Here is a 19,944-nt window from a genome sequence, read left to right on the forward strand (position 1 = left end):
ACGACCTTTCCAATGGGATTTCACTTCATTTCGCTTGGTTCTTTTCACCATGTGGGCACCTTTGCAAGAGGATAGCATTGTTACCCAATCATTCACACAAAAAGACATGGGTTTCCAAACACCATCCTCTCTGGTGTTATGAAAATCACAAGAAGTTATATTATGAGAAGGACGACGTGAGGACGCCATAGAAGCTCACAGATGAGAGAAAAATAGTGAGTCTTTTGAAAATGCAAAGAAAGGAGAATAAGCCATATGCCAAAATGGAGGGAAGGTGGAAAAGGGAATGAGCCATACCAAAATGGAGGGAAGGTGCAAAAGTAGACGTTTGAAAAAATTTGGTGATTTGTCATTAATAGCGTTGTTTTCAGAGCCTGAAAAGAGAAGATTTCGTATCTTCCTGCTTGATTTTTTGAAATATAAAATGGAACAAGATGTCACTATTTTGGACCCAAACTTTAATGTTAGCCATCGTAAACGTCTAAATCAAGCCGTTTTAGCCATTCGCCACACTAAAATAGAACCGTTTAGAAGACATTTAGAGGAGACAAGAACGCCATACGTGTCAATTCACAATTGGATAATTTCTTAATCCTTAGATTAACAAACAGCCCTTTTCTAGCCGTTTTTGGCCCTAATGTGACCAGCCTCGGTTTAATTTAAATGGTGAGCTTTCGGGTACGGTGGATGAGGGACCAAGGCCCAAGCGGCCTATGAGTGAAGCGCTAGGTCACCTGCGAAGGATCCTAGAGGGTGCTGACCATACGGTGCTCGGGCTCCAGGTCACCGAAGATACCCACATCTACATCGGGGAAGATATTGGAACAAGGAGTAAGAGTTGTTTTCTAAAACCGAGCATGGATCTGGTTGATTGGCCTTGCTAGTCCTCAACGGATAAGTCCATGGCTCTTTTATATGGAGCTATTGGTTGATCTTGCTGATCTTCAACGAAGATTCCATCTTGATTTTTATATAAGTGATTATATTGTCGGGTACTATGAGCTAGGAACTATCGAAAAGGCCCCCGCCGAGGGACAGGTGGTGAGCGTTCTGGTTGCCAATGATGCCATAGGTGCACCGATGAAGGAATGATTAGAAATTAGGATTCAACCAGATATTTTAGAGGATTATGATCAGTGACACTATGGTTTCATTAAATGATTGTTTTAAAGATAACTGAATCTGTGAAAAAGGCAATTTCATATTGGGTGTATAAGTGGTGTGACTAGCGTTAAATTTGGGTGTATAAGTGGTGTGAAAAAGGCAATTTCATATTGGGTGTATAAGTGGTGTGACTAGCGTTAAATTTGCATGAATATCTGGCTAGGGGGCCTGGGAACTCTTTTCCCTGGTACACCCGGGACAAAACCTAACCAAATTCCTAATTGGATCCCATCACTACAGTGGTTGGGCGGTTGGCTAACCCATGGGCTGGAAGACTGATGGATCCGTAAAATGAGACTTAATTCTGTTATAGTACGATAGATGAAGTAAATCCTGAATAGTAATCGTTCTATGGAAAAAGAATCAACGGCTGTGCCTCTCGATGGGGAAAAAAGTATTGGTTTCTATGATCCAAGTGCAAGTTTCTTCCTTGATCTGATCAAGAGACTCATAGGTTCGGTCGAATCAGTTTGGTCAATAATGACCCTGACTACGTCAGAGTACGTCAGAGTAAAAATATCCTGGAGGAATCGCCCGTGCTTTTACTCCGACTACGTCAGAGTAAAAATATCCTGGAGGAATCGCCCGTGCTTTCTGGGCAAGGGAAGTTTTTTCAGGTTTAGTTTTTGAAGAACCGAGGGATTAGTCTCTTGTCCACATATCCGTGGGCAAGGCCCCGAGTGAGGGATCCTGCCCCGCACAAGGAGTGCTACTTCCGCTGCTAGCACCCCCGAATCCATTGCGCGGAGGGGGTAGGGATCTTTCATTATCCTATGAACCCGAAATATTCTAAGATGGTCCCGTAGGAAATAGATAGACTCATTGATGCCAGATTCATCTATGAATGCAAGCACACAAAATGGATATCACCCATCGTGATAGTACCCAAAAATAATGGGAAGGTAAGCATGTGCGTGGACCTCAAACAGGTCAATGCCGCCACCATATGGGATCACTATCCCTTGCCCTTCACTGAACATGTGCTAGAACGAATTGCAAGAAAGGAAGCCTATAGCTTCCTTGATGGATTCTCTAACTACAACCAGGTGTTGATTGACCCCAAGGATCAACACAAAACAACCTTTGCCCCTTTAATGGGGCACTTATGCATACCATGTCATGCCATTTGGGCTAACCAATCCCCCGGCACCTTCCAGCAGCAGGGACTCATGTGCATGGCCTATAAGGAATATCTTCGTAAATTCCTTGAGGTCTTCACGGATGACCTATATGTCAACTGCTCATGGAAAGCACACCTTAATTGCTTACGTAAGGAGTTTGAAAGATGCAGGCTGTATCATATTTTGTTAAACCCACTCAAATGCCAATTTTGGGTTAGGCACGGAGTAATCCTCAGACACATTGTCTCCAAGCATGGCATCTCTACAGATGATAGCAAGGTGCGGCTCCTCCTTGAGTTTCCCCCACCCACCAACTTCAAAGGAGTCCAGCGCTTTATGGGACATGTTGGCTATTATAGGCATTTCATTTGTATGTATGTTGATATAGCTTGACCTCTCTATGGACTCCTCATTGTCTTTGTGTGGACGGAGGAATGCCAATAATAGGCATTTGACAAGCTCAAAAAAGCCTTGGCAAACACTCCCATTCTAAGGTCCCCCAACTGGGACATCATCTTTTATGTCTACATCAATGTCTCCACTTTTGCTGTTGGATATGTGCTGGCTCAAACCAGTGAACACAAGATGGATTTTCCCATCAGCTTTGCCAGCTGTCGCCAACTAAATGAGGCTAAGAGAAATTATACCATGATTGAAAGAGAAGGGTTGGCCATGGTCTACACCATTAAGAAGTTTTGCCATTATTTTTTGGCAACTAAATTTATCTTCTTTGTAGACCATCAAGATCTTCAATACATGGTAAACAAGCCCCGTACAACAGGAAGGATCACCAGCGCTTGAGTTTGATTTCATTGTCACAGTGTGAAAGGGCTCATATTATGTCTTAGCAGACCACATGTCAAGAATCCCCAATGGTGAGCCGCCCATAAGAGTTGATGATGACTTTCCAGATGCCGCCATGTTCCAATTATGTCTAATTCCTGAATGGAGTGAGGAAATAGCACACTTTTTAGCCAATGGCTTACTTAACCCTCTCATCAACAAGGATCGTGCACAATGCCTCATCAAACAAGCAGCCCCCTACCAACTCATAGCAAGACAACTTTACAGGCAAGGGAAAGATAAGAGTCTCAGACGCTGTGTTCGGGAAGACAAGTATGTCCTCCTACGGCTTAGGACCCTTCCCTAGTCTCTAAGATCACCCTGCACGGCACTATACGCATCGAGACTCTCGATGGTGTCAAAATGGCAGGATACTTCAACAACGGTAGTAGCAAACTCAAACGCTACTATGGCCCTCTCACTGATGAAGCCACCCTCAGGGCCATTAATGATAAGAAACAATAAAAACTTGACCATGAAAAAATGAAACAAGAAGCCAACAAGAGATGAAAGCAAGGCAAGCCAAACTTAAACAGAAATATATAGCGATCAATATGGCCCAAGTGGTAGACCTCAAAGAGGAAGAATAGGAGGTGAAGCCAGCTCAATTGTGGTTAGGAATGACCACTTCGATGAACGTCGCCAAAAATTAGCTCTCGTAGACACAGAGGCTGATTACAATTTGATGTCGCATGAAACATGGCTTTCTTTATAGGGCAACCCTCATTGAAAGAAACTCCTACCACCACGGTCTCAACAGTGGCCTCTCAACTTGTTCACTCCTTAGGCACCATCGCACTTTTATTCCACATTGGAAATAACCCCTTGGAAGGGAAGTTCTATGTGATGCTTGTAGGTACAATGCACAAATAAATACTCATTGGAAGGGGTTAGATGGGATACAACAAGTGCAACATCGATTGCGATGCACAAACAGCCTTCGACTAAGTTACCGTCCTCATGACACATGAAGACCGTTGCTCCCCCATGCTAAGAAGTCCCTCCTCCCCTCACCACCATCATTCCCACCCCCAATCCCCATAGCCCCATACCACTGAAAAAGAGGTCGCTCATCATTCCTAACACAACACTGTCTCTTCCATCCTCCCCACTTTCCCACACATTAGCAGCACAATTCCCACTATCACACACCCCACACGATGCTTGCACACCACAGAAAACTAACCCCACTAACACTTCTAACAAAACTAACAAGTGCACACAGGGCAAGCCTTCTCAACACTAGATACCTAAACGGCTCCTACAAGCTTAGGGCTATTATGAAGGAACTTCTACCTTGTAGATCCCTCGACAATCCAGCTTTGTTCCTCATACACCGGCACCTCGAGCTCCTCATTCCCCTCGTCTCGGCAACCAATTCTACAACCACAAGTCGATAAGGTATAGGACAAGCGTTGGCCTAAATGCTCTCCAAATCCCAATCAACCTTGACAACACCACCCACCCACAACCCCCAGTGGATCCCAAAACCTCTTCTACAAGCCCAATAATTCTATGAGGGCAATAACCGCATTTGGATCCCCAAATCACCCCGACCCCAACTCCCATCTCGTGTCACTCCACAATCAACCACTCTTCAATGGAAACCCATCAATGGAAACCCAAAGTGGTCTTTGCCACAAAGACTGCCCAAGAGAAAGGGAAGCAAAAGCTTCACAACGACACTCTGCCACCCCATCAGCTGACAACCCTTACCAGTGATATACCCTCGACATCGACAACTCCTCCACCCATTATTATCAGGCTACCATGGAGTACTCCCACACAACCATCAACCTCTGTTTTAGGCACTCCTGTGTTCCCAACCTCTAAAGCCCCCAAGGCATTGGAAACTTCCACCTTGCCATCACCAAATTGGAACCGACTCCTCACTTGGGCGAATTGGGCACGCAATCAATACAAAACCGGCAATGGGGTGTTGGCGGAATAACCCAAGGGCACAAAACATGATTCAGGGTGCCCTCCAAAAAAAATTTTAAAAAAAAACAAAAAAGAGAAAAAAGAAAGAAAAGAAAAAAGAAAGCCAGGGCAGTTCTTTTGTTCAACTTGCCACAGCCGTACCAACCCCCAATTGAAGTGCCACGGCCATACCATTTCCCTTCTGTGTTGCCACGGCCATACCAAACAACAAACCAAATTTGCCATGCCTGTTCCAATAGATGCCATGCCCATTCCTTCACGCCACGCATTCTCCGATAAAGAACCATACAGTAGAGCACAAGCTCCTTTATTTTACAAGTGCCAGTAGAGCCGACCCTACAGTGGTAACACGTCTGGAGTAGCTAGGACTGGGAGGTCTGCCAACAATGGAGCCATGGGGGGGGGGCCTGATCTCTATACTACCTATATTTCACAAAACATATGATGCCAACCTGCACACAGGTGAAGTGCTCGACAATGCGGGGCAACCCCAGAGAGTGCAATTGAGAGTGTAACTAACTAGAGATGCCCTCTAGTTCCTTCAAATGGACCAGCCGTACGTGCAGTAACATACCCAAGTTGACCAGGGGCACTTACAGAGGCGCAACAAACAAAGATGGAGTCGAATGGGCCAATAGTTGGTAATGCCAGTAAGGGCCCTACGGTTTCTGTTGACCACGTTTAGCCGATGTAGCATGTCCACATTGGCCAAGAGTACACCAAGGGCAGATGTTGAATTAGGTAGAATACCTACACAAGTAGCTCCATGCAGTTTTCTCCAACCCTCAAGGAAAGCTTGTAGCAGCCACGTCCCTCACTAAAGTTCCTTACCATGGTGCTGGGTGGGAGGGGCTTCCGAGGGCCATCTAGCTCAGTGGGCAAGACTCTGTACCTATCCCCATGACTTCAGCCCAATCATCTCCGCAACCCCCTGCAAAGCGACATCACCCAGAACCGCAAAAGGCAAAGAGCCAATTCCCCCGCCACCCAGCCAAGGCTCTACACAAGAGGAGCAGGATGCTGAAGAAGCCCGACGAAAGGCTGAAGAGGAAGAGAGGTAGAAGTAGGACTTCTTCAATCAAAATTTGTATGAAATGCCACTCCCAGATAGCTTCACAGATTTCCCCCCTCACTTCATAGAAGCAGGCCCGTCCTCTTCTCCCTCTGCCAATTTCAACACTGTGGAGACCCTCAGTTGGGCAAGGTCAAGAAGCTTCAAATCAAATCAGGCATATGATAAGAGTGTACATGTGGCTTATGGAACGGTATCGAATTTTGCACTAGGGTTCTCTCATATGGCCCAAGAGCTGATTACACAAATGACAGATTGTATATATTGCCAACAAGAGGTTACAGCCATGTCCTAAACAAGAGATGTTACTATTGACAAAGGCTCAAGAGAGGAAGATTTCAGAGGATTTATACACCACAAATCTCAACGACCTCTAGCTCCAAAACATGCTAGATGAGAAGGTGCAGCAGCTTGGGCAGGCTATATCCACCATCACAGAGCTCCAACAATAGCTCCAGCAAGCTCAGGAAGTCGCATACAGAGGACCCACACCAATCTATCTTTAGCCCAGGTTGTTGCTCGAGACTCCCAGGATCGAGCTAATGCCGCAGAGGAGGCCCTTAGAATGACCTAGCTTGACTTTCAACGATACACGGAAGTCTCGGAGGAGACCCTCCATGAGGAGGAATAGCTGGACACCACCAAGGCAAAAGCAACACAGCCGCCGACAAGGCAAAAGCAACACATCCGCCGCCCGCCGACACCATCTGCCCCTACCTCCAGTGTGCAACCGAACAAAAGGTGGACGCGCTAATGGATACAACTACAATGCTTCCCTTCCTCGCCCTCCCCCCATAGAATCCCTTCCATCTCCTTGACCTCCACTACCGGAGTGTCCGACTCAACCTGCTCCAGCACAACATTTTTTTGGACGATCCCCTCTCCCGCACAACCTATACTTCTATCCTCACCAAGCTCCCCCTCTCCAACATTGCTCTCCTACCTCGCTTCTTCTTCCAAGGGCTCATCTCTTTAACTCGCAACCAAATTTTCTTCGAGCTCCCCACTCACCCTCTCTAAGCCACCCTGATCAACTGGTGTCACCTACTTCACTTCGGCCAACCAACAAAAGCCGTTGACTACACTTCGGCCAACTAACAGAACCCGTTGACCCCATTGACCTCTCAGTCCCCTGAAGGCTTATGTCCCTACCTCCACTCTTCCCAAAGAACAGCTGATGCTCTGCACCACCTACATAGTAGGGTTTGGCACATGGTCGATTCCTCCCACCACTTCCTCTGTCGTGACAAACTTCCTCCATACTCTACAACTGGCCTACTTATTCTTTACGAAAGGTTCCATGTACAGATGCAAGTAATGAAAGCCACGGGCATCATCCAGTTCGATGACTCACACGTGGCCTTTCTAGTGGACTTTACACTTAAGGAAGCTATGGAGGCAAAGGCATTTTTTTGATCACATGGCCTAGAAGATTCTGAAGACAAAGCTCAAGGCAACGATGATGGTGGGCATGACGGAGGCGATGACAACCAAGGCATCCAGCCACCTCCACACCCACCATCCTCATCTCCCCCAAATCAACCTCCACCCACCATCTCCTATTGAGATATCGAGCTCAAGTAGTGCTACAGCGGACATTGATGACCCACCTCGGTGATATCTTTCACATCTACACCACTGGCATGGTTGGTGAGATTATGGGTGATATGCAGCTAGTGGGATGACAGGCTGTGTGATGGCCATTTTGGATTACTAGAGACTGGCATAGTTATAGCGCCACCTCATTTAGTCGGGTTCACATTATGAAACGACCCTTGTATGTTGTAGTAGTTGAGTACTAACCCAAAAAGTGTGTACTCTTATCTTTATGTTATGTTGGTTGAGTAGAGAAGAAGAAGATAGAAGAAAATTCAGCCATCCATCTCTCTCGTGTCTTGCTCTCTCTTGTGTGTGTGTGTTTGCTTACTAGAGTTTGAAGCTCTCTCTCTCCCCCACATTCTCTTTATGGTATCAAATCATCCTGGTTCATGTGAGAGCTAAGGAGGCAAGCAAGAGACAAGAACAAGCAAGGAGGAAGGAAGCGGTACTACACGGGTAAGAGCACCATCATCTCTTTCCCCTTCTTGGTTTAGGTACAACACCCTCTCAATAGCTCTGGGAGCTACACATCTCCGATTGAAGAGCTGTCTTCACGGGAGCGGAGCTACAAGGAAGGTATATTATCTTATTGCACCCAATGTTTTCGATCAGATTCGTGTTTCGAGCGCGTTGTTAACAGGTTCCGTTTCGTCACTGTAGGGTATTTTCGATAGTTTTCTGGAAGTTCTGGTAGAGAACTATTTTTATTCGAAATTTGGTTATTGCGGTGCAACAGTGCCATTTTGGAAGTGCAGACAAGGTTTGCACATGTATTGTTGATATTGGGTGTATGTACATGTACTCTGGTCACAGTTGGTGACACACAAGCTGTGCTGAAGTACCGCTGCTGTTGTGCAGTAGCTACAAGAGATACTGCTGTATTACAGGTTGCATACAAAAGTTGTCTGTTTGCAGGTTATTTGATTGTTGCAGGAAAACATGTCTAACAGAATTAATCAGATTGTTAGTGAGAAGATGGATAAGAATAACTTCCATGCCTAGAAATTCGGAATGACCAATTTCCTAATGGATAAAGGATTTTGGGATTATGTAGAAGGAGACAATGAGGAGCCTCTAGAGTTATCTGAGGAGAATGCCACTCCTGCATATATAAAGGCATTCAAGGATTGGAATTAGGGTGCAATAAAAGTCATGTAGTACTTGCTTTCAATTAGTGTCACAGACACTATGATAGGACACATACAGGATGCAAACACTCTAGGAGTTGCATGGAAGAATCTGGTTCACATGTTCCAGACTAACACAAAGGCAAGAAAGTTGCAGTTAAAGTAAGAGTTGCATACTGTGGAAAAGAAAAGCATGTCCATCAATAAATATGCCTTAAAGATCAAGGGCATTGTTGAATCCCTTGGGTCTATCAATGTATCAATGGAGGATGATGATTTGGTGAGTGTCTGTTTGAATGGGCTTGGCAAAGAGTACAAGCCATTCAAGACCTACATTATAGTTAGGGAGAATATTCCAAACTTTTGGGAGTTGATATCTATGTTGATCAAGGAAGAAAAGGCTTTAGGTGAGAATTCTTCTTCACAAAGCAAGAACACATCGAAACAGGCCTTCTACTCTAATTCAGGTGAGGCAGAGGTAGAGGCCGTGGTCGAGGCCAAGGTGGTGGCCGACAAGGAAATCAAAATTCTGGACAACAATAGTCCAATGATTCACAGCAGCAATCATACACAGGTGAAAGAGGCCAGTCTAGAGGCAGGGGGAGCCAAAGAGGCCGAGGTGGTTGGCAAAGAAATAAAAATGCAAAGAGCATCATAGAGTGCCATTACTGTGGTAAACCAAGACACATGGCAAAGGACTGCTACAAAAAGCAGAATGACATTAAAAGTGAGAAGTTACAACAAGGCAACTATGCATCATCTAGCAAACATGAAGATGAAGACAGAAGTGAGCAGCTGCTTGTGATGCAGCACATGCTTAGTTCCATAACAACGGATGTGTCAGGATCTCAATATATATGGTATGTGGATTTTGGTGCCTCTAGCCACATGACGAGTCATGCTGAGTGGTTTAGAGATATGCAAAAAATGGAAAAACCAGGTTATGTAGAAATAGGTGTGATGATATTGCGCATGCTGGTAAAGTACCATTGTCTATGGGTGCAGGATGGCAAAATGAAGTACTTGGCTGATGTACTTCATGTTTCGAATATTACAAAGAACCTGGTTTCTATTGGACAGATGGTTGAGTAGGGTCTGAGTGAGGTTTAATCCTCAAGGATGTTTTGTGGAAGACTTCAAAAGTAAGTGTCGCTTGGTTGCAAAGGGTAACAAAAATGGTAGGATGTTTACTTTGGATGTGAACATGCATGAGATAAAGGCAGCCATGTTTGCGCATGGAACAGGTGTCATTTGCAGATATTGATATATGGCACAAGCGCATTGGTCATGTGAATGTACAGCGACGGAAGTCTATGCAAGCCCAAAATATTGCTGCAAGTTTGCCAAAGTTTAAGGTTGATGGTATGCAGAAGGTATGTGAAGCATGCCAACTTGGTAAGCAGGCCGCCAAACATGCTTTCTCACATGAAAAACATGTCAGTGCAAGGCCATTGGATGTCATACATTCAGATCTATGGGGACCGACCAAGACTACAACAATTGCGTTGCAGGTACTATGTTACATTCATTGATGAGACGACACTAGGAAAGTGTGGGTTTATTTCATGAAGGAGAAAAGTGAGGTGTTTGCTCACTTTCAGAGATTTAAAGCCTCGGTCGAGAAGGAAAAAGGCATACAAATAAAATGCCTGAGATCAGATGGTGGGGGAGAATATTTCTCCAATGAGTTCAGCAATTTCCTAAGAAAGCAAGGAATCAAAAGGAGTTTACATGTGCAGGTACACTCCGCAACAGAATGGTGTTGCAAAAAAGAAAAATAGGCACATTGCAGAATTGGCACGTGCCTTGATGGCTGAAAAGAATATGCCACATTACTTTTGGGCAGAAGCAGTAGCAACTACTGTATACATTATGAACAGGGCACCCACTACAAAACAGCTAATCATGGTATGACTCCTGAACATAAGTTTACAGGCATAAGACCTGATGTGTCTCACTTGAAAGTGTTTGGGTGTATTGCATATGTACATGCTCGTGATGAAGTGAGAACAAAGTTGGATCCAAAGAAATGCATCTTCATTGGTTATGCTAATCATTGGTTATGCTATGGAGCAAAAAGGTTATAGATGCTATAACCCTACCACTCGTGAGATGTGAGTAAGCAGAGATGTTGTCTTCGATGAGATGAGTAGCTGGGATGCACAAATAGGGAAGGCAACAGAAGATGCAGATGTAAGAAGTGATGATGTTGCACCACATGTAGAGTAGCAATCATAGGTGCTGAGTGGACCTGGGGAGTCCTTGAACAGTGGATCCAATGTTAGCCCGTGGTCAGCAGCACACAGGTTGAGAAATGATGCAGGTACACATGTATCACGAAACGGGAAGGAAAAGGTAGATCAACCTTTTGTGCGTGATCTGTCAGCAGGTCACTCATATGTGGATGGTCACTCTAGTGGCTCTAAGCAAAGCCTTGATGAGGAGATTGGCATTTTGTATGTGGTTACTCCTGGTGTAAGGAGAACCAGGGCTGTTTTGAGGACACCTAGCAGTGATCCGAGTGTATGAAGGTCTACGAGGGTTAGATACCCTGTTGATAGGTTGAGATATGATGGATATACAGCCCATCATTATGCTTACATGGTAAAAGCAATACAGGAGGTTGAGCCCACTTGCTTTGAGCAAGCAATCGAAAATAAGAAATGGGAAGATGTCATGGATGAGGAAATGGCAGCATTGGATGCAAATGCAACATGGGAGTTAGTGCCTTTGCCTAAGGAAAAGAAGGCAATTGGATGTAAGTGGGTGTATAAAGTTAAGCACAATGCTGATGGTTCAATGAGCAGGTACAAGGCAAGATTGGTTGCCAAGGGCTACGTGCAGACTTATGGCATAGACTATGAGGAGACATTCAGCCCGATTGCAAGAATGGCAAACGTGAGAGCTGTCATTGCTATGGCTGTAAAGCGAAGGGTTTGTCTTTACATCAAATGGATGTAAGGAATGCTTTCTTACATCAAAGGGTTTACTATGGCTGCAAAGCGAAGGGTTTGTCTTTACATCAAATGGATGTAAGGAATGCTTTCTTGCATGGTGATTTGTAAGAAGAAGTGTACATGATGCAGCCACCAGGTTATGAGAGTGATGCACATCCAAATTTTGTGTACAAGTTATGTAAAGCCTTGTATGGCTTGAAGCAGGCACCCAGAGCATGGTCAAACAAGATTGGGGAGTATATTATTACCATTGGATTTCAAATATCCTATGCAGAGTTTTCACTGTATGTGAAAAAGACAAATAGAGGGATCCTGCTATTAGTCATCTATGTGGATGACTTGATTATCACTGGTGATAGTGATCCAAACATACATGATGTAGGATGCTTTTGAAGCAAAAGTTTGAGATAAAGGATTTGGGTGAGCTACAGTATTTCTAGGGCATAGAGGTGGTGAGATCACCTCATGGCATTTTGCTATTGCAAAGGCAATATGGCTTGGAGACGTTGTCCAAGTATGGTACGACAAGCTGTAAGCCTATTTCAATGCCATTGGAGCATAACACAAAGCTTTCCACATATACAGGTGAGCTTTTGGAGGACCCCACTACATACAGGCACATAGTGGTGTGGGTAGTTTGATCTACATTACCATTACGAGGCAAGACTTGAGCTATAATGTTGGACTTGTGAGTCAGTTTATGCAGGCCCCTACTAGGAAGCCACACTTGGATGCAGCTAGACGGATCCTCAAGTACATAAAGTCCACAATTAATTATGGACTTTTCTATGAGGCTGGTACTACAGAGATACAATTGCCATGGGTATACAGATACTGATTGGGCTGGTAGTATTGCAAAGACAGGAGATCTATTAGTGGTTTTATGTTCTCATTTGGGAGTGCTATTGTGAGTTGGATCAATAAGAAGCAACCAAGAGTTGCCTTGTCGAGTACAGAGGCAGAGTACAAGGGTGCTATGATAGCTTGTGAGGTAGCTTGGTTTCAGAAGCTACTTGGTGACATGGTAGAGCCTATGGATAAGGCAATTGTCATATATTGTGACAACATGAGCAGCATACAGTTGGCCAGTAACCCAGTATATCATGCTAGAATGAAGCACATTGAGTTGCATTATTACTTTGTGAGGGAACAGGAGATGTAGATCTAGTATATGTCAGCACACAGGACCAGGTGGCTGACATCTTCACGAAGGCATTAGACACAGAGAAGCTCCACAGGTTTAGGAGCTTACTTGGAGTGCAGTGTGTGGAGTTGAGCTCGAGGGGGATTGTTGAGATATCGAGCTCAACTAGTGCTACGATGGACATTGATGACCCGCTGGGTGATAGCTTCCACATCTACACCACTGGAATGGTCAGTGAGATTATGGGTGATATGTGACCAATGGGATAACAGGCTGTGTGACATCCATTTTGGATTACTAGAGACCGGCATAGTTGTAGCGCCAACTCATTTAGTCGTGTTCACATTATGGACCGACCCTTGTATGTTGTAGTAGTTGAGTACTAACCCATATAGTGTGTACTCTTATCTTATGTTATGTTGGTTGAGTAGAGAAGAAGAAGATAGAAGAAAATTCAGCCATCCATCTCTCTCTTGTGTCTTGCTCTCTCTTGTGTGTGTGTGTTTGCTTGCTAGGGTTTGAAGCTCTCCCTCTCCCCCACATTCTCTTTAACCACCACCACTCCCACTCCCATTTGGTACCTCAACACTAACCCTATTCCCTCCCCAATTCTCTCCACTCCATTTTCCTACCCCACCTCCCTCACCAACCCCACCCTCACCTCCCTCTTTTTCCTTGAATTTGGGATGCACACCGCATTCCAAGATATCCCTTCAACCTCAGCAAAGCCCCCACCACTACTTGATGCCAACCTTACCATGGGAGCTTCTTCATCAACTACCCCTCCACCCTCATCACTCACCGACTCATCACCCCTCCCACCCAACCTAGAAGAAGGCAAAATTCCACCACCACCACCACTCGAGCATGAGGAAGTTGACCCTTCGCTCAATCCACTCAACAGGCGGGACCCCCTCGACTAACCGCCGCAGTTCGAGCAAGCAATTCAAATATTGCTTGGTCGATAGCTCTAGGCGGCACCGATCACCCGCGTCACGGATTACAAGGACATCAATGTCTTACATCCATACATCGAGGCCAAGCATCAAACCTAGCGGCGAGAGCATCCACCGAGACAAAGAGGAGAATATCATCGAGTAATAGCTGCTACTTGCACCATAACTTTCGATCTCATGGGCGAGCAACCGGCTTGGAGGTGCCCTTTTCTACTTAAGCCATTCATTTAGGAGACATATTGCAAGGTGCCATGATCCCTCCGCATAAACCCCGTGTACCTGCCAATTAGAAGACGATGGGCATGGAACCTCTCAAATGAGGAGCAACAAAAGAACCCAAAGCTGTAGTTTAACTTTTCGTGGTTCGCTCCTATGACAACGCAGCAGCCCTGCACTGAAGAATCCATGATCAAGCGCTTCCACAAGTTCATACAAAGATATGAGTCAAGCTCTTCAACTTGATCACCACACTACTAGAGGCATTTCATGACTCGGACCATTACCATGAAGGCACACAAGGCTTGGCCTTCAGCATCAACAAAGGGCCATGCTAAAGCAATTCTTTGGCTCCTACGAGCGGATCATGTGGATGCCTGCCTGGTGCCTTCAAATTTTTTAGGACATGATGGAAACGACCTTCTAGACCAGCTACAAGGTGTTCCATCAAGCCTCCCCCCCCCCCCGGACTCCTACCTCACGCCGTGATTTCATCACAACTTATTCGAACTACTACCGCTAGATCCGACCATCTCCGAGGACGGACTTAAATTAAGGAGGGTATGTTAACCACTTCGGTTAACATTATTTTCCAAGCGTGGCTACGGTCATTGTAACTTATCTTTTTGTGACCGCACGAAACGCTTAATGATAAAAGAGATGTGGGATGTCCGAGCTTACGGCTTGTGTAATGTCGATCATGGAATAGAGTTGTACATAGAGCTACAAAGACATTTTTGGACCCCCGATTGTAAATGGATGACCGCCCATTGTGAACTAAGAGCTCTTGTATATAAGACATTTTATGAAATATGAAAGGAAACAATCCCATTAGTCTCATTTGAGTTTTGCCTCTCTCTATCTCTCTCTCACTCACTCACTCTTATGAGCTTGTGGATGTATGCTTGCTTGCATGCTCGATTGTTGGTTGTGTGTACTTGTAAGGATGGTGATGATCTAGCTTCTCTTCTCCTATCCCCTCTCTTTGTTCTCTACTAAGATTCCTCTTGTATGCATGTAGCATGAAGTGAAGTTTGAGCTTTCCATAGCTCCCTCCTTGCTCTCTACATAGCTCCCTCCTTGCTCTCTTCTCCTATCCCCTCTCTTTGTTCTCTACTAAGGTTCCTCTTGTATGCATGTAGCATGAAGTGAAGTTTGAGCTTTCCATAGCTCCCTCCTTGCTCTCTACATAGCTCTTGAATCTCTACCTGGGTGACACAAGTAGAGGTGGAGCGTACCCCTAGCGGCTTCACATCAAGGAGTTAACCCTCATTAGGGTTGGCTAGGTTCCCATCTCCAAACTCGACCCTTACATGTTGTTCCTCTTCTTCTCTCCCTCTTTCTTGTGTCTACTCAGATACAAGTAGAGACAAAGAGATCAAGCTATTTTGGTTGGAAACAAAAATCATGGGCAACAACATTCAAATATACAACAAGTGGTAGAGGTAGGAAGAGCTAGAGGATTTGCAAAGAGATCAAAATATAAATAATCTATTATCATGGCAAACCAAGGCGCATGACAAAGGAATTCTATAAAAAGCAAAATAATATTAAAAATGAAAAGTTATAACAAGGCAACTATACATCATTAAGTAAATAGGGTGGTGATAATAGAAGTGAGCAACTGTTTGTGATTGAGCATATGCCGAGTTCCATAACAAGAAATGTATCAAGATCTAAAGATGTTTGGTATGTGAATAATGATACCTCTAACCACATGTCTAGTCGGATGATGAGTAGTTTAAAGACATTTAAAAAATGAAAACCCAATTATATAAAAATAAGCGATGATAGTGCGCATCCCATTGTGCATGTTGATAAAGTACCATTGTCTATGCAAGATGGTAAATTAAAGTACTTTCCCAATATACTTCATATTACACAAAGAACCTAGTTTTTGTTGGACAAATGATCGAGCAAGGTTTGCAAGTGAGGTTTAATCCTTAAGAATGTTTTGTAGAAGACTCTAAAAATGAGTTTCACTTAGTTGTAAAGAGTAATAAGAATGACAAGATGTTTACTTTTAAATGTGAACATGCATGAGGTAAAGACATACATGTTTATGCATGGAACAAGTGTTACTAAAATATTGACATACACTATAACTACATTATGATCCTATGAATATACATCGAGATTAAAGTTTATGCAAGCCCAAAATATTATTATAAGCTTCCAAAGTTTTTGATTAATGGTATGCATAAAAGATATGAAGCATGTTATCTTAGTAAGCAAACCAAACATGTTTTTCTATGTGAAAAGCATATCAGTGCAAGGCCAACATTTGGATGTATCAAGACTGATCAAGATTGTAACAATTACACTCAATAGATATTATGTTACATTTATTGATATGATCACAACGAAAAAAGTGTGAGTTTATTTTATAAAACAAAAATGCGAGTTCTCACTTTTAAAGATTAAAAAGTGAAGAAGAGTATAAGTTCACTGATTTCTTAAGAAAACAAAGAATCAAGAGACAATATTTCTCCAATGAGAGAATGTCTTAAGAAAGTAAGAAATCCAAAAGAGACAATTTACATACAAGTACACTCTGCAATAAAATAACATTGTAACAAGAAAAAATAAACACATTGCAAGTGTGGCACGTGCCTTAATGTCTGAAAAGAAAATGTCATATCACTTATTGTAGCGGTATGATAATCAAACATCCACATAAATATCTAAAAACATAATTCCATTATCTATCTTTTTTAGATAAGATAAAAAATCTACATTAAAATATAAAATCCAATGATAACAAAATACTCCTTAATCTTATTTAATCGTGCTCTAAGTTTTTACTTCAAGTCATACAAGACTTTATGTAACCTACACATAAAATTTAAGTGTGCTTCACTCTCATTACCTAGTGACTGTATCATGTATACTTCTTATATATCACCATGCAACAAGAATGACATTCTTTACACCTATCTGATATAAAGACCAATCCTTTATTGCAACCATAACAATAGTAGTTTCCATTCTCATCTCTCTTCATAATCAATGCCATAGATCTACGCATAAGCCTTAGCATCCAATCTCACCTTACACATGCTCACTAAACCATGTACATTATGCAAACTTTATATACCCACTTAAATTCAATTACCTTCTTTTTCTTAAGCAAAGATACTAACTCCCAAAATTGAGTAAAGAACTTAATAACTTACTTAAAATATACCCAAGCCTTAATATGAGCATGTTACAAAATGAAGAAATCAACTCCAAACTCTTCAAAAACCCATACCTCCTTCTAACATAGATTTTAGTATCCTTACACTTCCATGCTCATGCTCTTAATAGTCACTTTTATTCTAAGGTCTTTATTCAAGGCCTTGATCTATACCAAGAACAATATATTTGTCAACTTTAACCACACACATTTCTATCAAAAAGAATCCTTATATTCTTACACTCTACATTAAACCATCCATTTAATGGTCATAAGTCCACAAGAGAACTATCAATCAAGTAAGTGATACTAGAAAACTAGCATATATACACCTACAACATTAAAGAATCCTTATTAAGTGAAAGTGTAAATAACCACAATAGAATAATCAAGATTACAAAGAAGAAAACAAGACCAAACCCTACACCCTCACAATGTGAGGAAACTATTTAAGCCACTCCCATATCCACCTTTGCAAAACCATTAATGGTCTGACCAAGCCCTAAACACAACCACTTTAATACCCCCCATATCCACCTTAGCAACACTTAATGGTCCAACCAAGCCCTAGACTTTCAACACCCATCAATCAAAATTTCAAGTTACCCAAGCAATAGCTCAATTGCTAAAATGTTTCATTGTCAAAACCCAAGTTATGGGTTCGAACCCTACTAACTACCCCGATTGATGTGCCTTGCCCCTGATTTGTGGGATAAGGGGGTCCCATGGGTACTAAGCCCGTCTCTTCTCTAATGCCAGACTTTTTTTTAAAAAAAAATTCAAGTTACCCCACATCAACCTAAGCAACGCTCCCAAGCCCTGAACTTTTAAGAGCGTCAAATCTATGAGCAGGTGGTGTTAAAGAAACACCTTTGTGGAGACACTACTTAAGCGCTGGTGAACTTGGTGACTGCCTTGGTACCCTCCGATACGGCATGCTTAGCGAGCTCGCCAGGCAAGATAAGGCGGACGGCAGTCTGGATCTCCCGGCTAGTGATGGTGGGCTTCTTGTTGTAGCGCGCCAGGCGGGCGGCCTCTTGCGCGAGCTTCTCGAAGATGTCGTTAATGAAGGAGTTCATGATGCCCATAGCCTTGGACGAGATGCCTGTGTCCGGGTGGACCTGCTTGAGCACCTTGAAGATGTAGATCTTGTAAGTCTCCACGCTCTTCTTGGCCTTCTTCTTCTTCTTCTCGCCGCCCTCCTTGGCCGCTGCAGCGGGCTTCTTCTCAGCCTTGGGCTTCTTGCCTGCAGGCTTCTTCCCAGCCTTGGTGGTCTTGAGTGCCTTCTGCTCCGCCTCGGCCGCGGTGGCCGTTTCCTTGGACTTGGGCGCCATAGACTCTGCAGAAGAGTGAAAGGAAAGAGACTAGCAAAGGTGAACGATTATAGTACTGAGACCACCGAAACCCCTTTATAGAAGAAGCTCTTTTGCTCTCACCCAATCGTTTCATAGTGCACAGATCGCCAGCTCATCACACCGTGCGTCGTTCGATCTCTCGAGCTCATCTCCCGGGTCATTCAAAATTTAAATAGACTTTGTTTCACACTTCGTCTAGGGTCCGGACAATTTTGAATATAACTCCAGGGCGTACAAATAATATCACTTCCTAGGCCGGATGGAAAATAGGTTTGTGTGGTGAAGAAAACCACCTTTTTTTTTCAATGCTATCCATCCACATACAAATGCCATGGGATCAATTTAGATCTCATCAAACACCTAGTATAGCTCTTCAATCTTTCCTTGTTGCGACATTAACTTAAAACGTGTGTGGAGCCGTGGACTTGTAAACAAATCATTGCCATGTATGCATGTTTTTTTAAAAATGTGAGAGTGGGTACTGAAATTACATGCAATTCATTAAGGTAGGTTCAAATAAAAAGTGATACAAATTCAAGTACATAAGGATAAATTTACCTCCGAACTCCGTCAACTTGGACAATGAAATTATACTAGCTCCATTCTGTTTTAACTCGGTGAACAGATTCACCCATTTTCTCTCTAGCCACTTTCATTGAAAAAGGTGACAGATAATATTCTCGCACTTTCTCTCAAGCCTAATCCTTGAAAAAGGAGATAAAAAGTGGATTTAATTTCAATACTAATAGAAGAATCACGTAAATACTCTATCTAATTTTTCTTGTTGATAAAAATGAGTTTACAATATTACATTATATTTTTCTTGTAAACTCATATTTATTAGTGTGCAATGATAAAAAGTATATCATATTACATTATATTTTTCTGATATACTTTTTTATCCTTACACTAATAAAGCTAATTAAAGTATCCTTCCAAACATCTCAAACTATTTATCTAGCATTTATGAGATTTACATGAATTTACAAGGCCAAAATAATCTAATTGTGAAATATTAGACATTTAATATTTAAGAAATTAAAGTAAACTACCTAAGCTCCTCTATCAAGCATCTTAAACCATTTTTTATATCAGAATTAAATAGAATTTGCCTAATCTATTCTATAAAGCGTTTCAGATCTCTTTTCTAACATTTGAAAGGGATTTTAAAGCTATATGTAAAGGTTTAACAACCTTAGTATAAACAATCAAGCATTCTAATATTTCAAAAACTTTACCTCGAGTTTTTAAAAATCACACAGAGAGGGAGA

The 19,944-nt window shown here is 42.9% G+C and overlaps 1 protein-coding gene across 1 annotated transcript; it reads right to left on the reverse strand.

Annotated features, from left to right (window-relative positions):
* Positions 1-18,012: 18,012 nt before the first annotated feature.
* On the reverse strand, positions 18,013-18,706 carry LOC147607798 (histone H2B.11-like). Its single transcript, XM_086789645.1, has one exon. It carries the CDS (start codon positions 18,650-18,652, stop codon positions 18,206-18,208), a length of 447 nt encoding a protein of 148 aa, XP_086645771.1. The 5' UTR covers positions 18,653-18,706; the 3' UTR covers positions 18,013-18,205.
* Between the last annotated feature and the right edge of the window lie 1,238 nt (positions 18,707-19,944).

Source organism: Cibotium barometz, chromosome 54 (genome assembly GCF_041138505.1).
Source record: "Cibotium barometz isolate CiBa-2024 chromosome 54, ASM4113850v1, whole genome shotgun sequence".
NCBI classification, from domain to species: Eukaryota; Viridiplantae; Streptophyta; class Polypodiopsida; order Cyatheales; family Cibotiaceae; genus Cibotium; species Cibotium barometz.

What these genes read in the sequence shown, in the direction of transcription:
- LOC147607798 (XM_086789645.1), bottom strand. Translation starts at nt 18,652, where the DNA reads ATGGCGCCCAAGTCCAAGGAAACGGCCACCGCGGCCGAGGCGGAGCAG.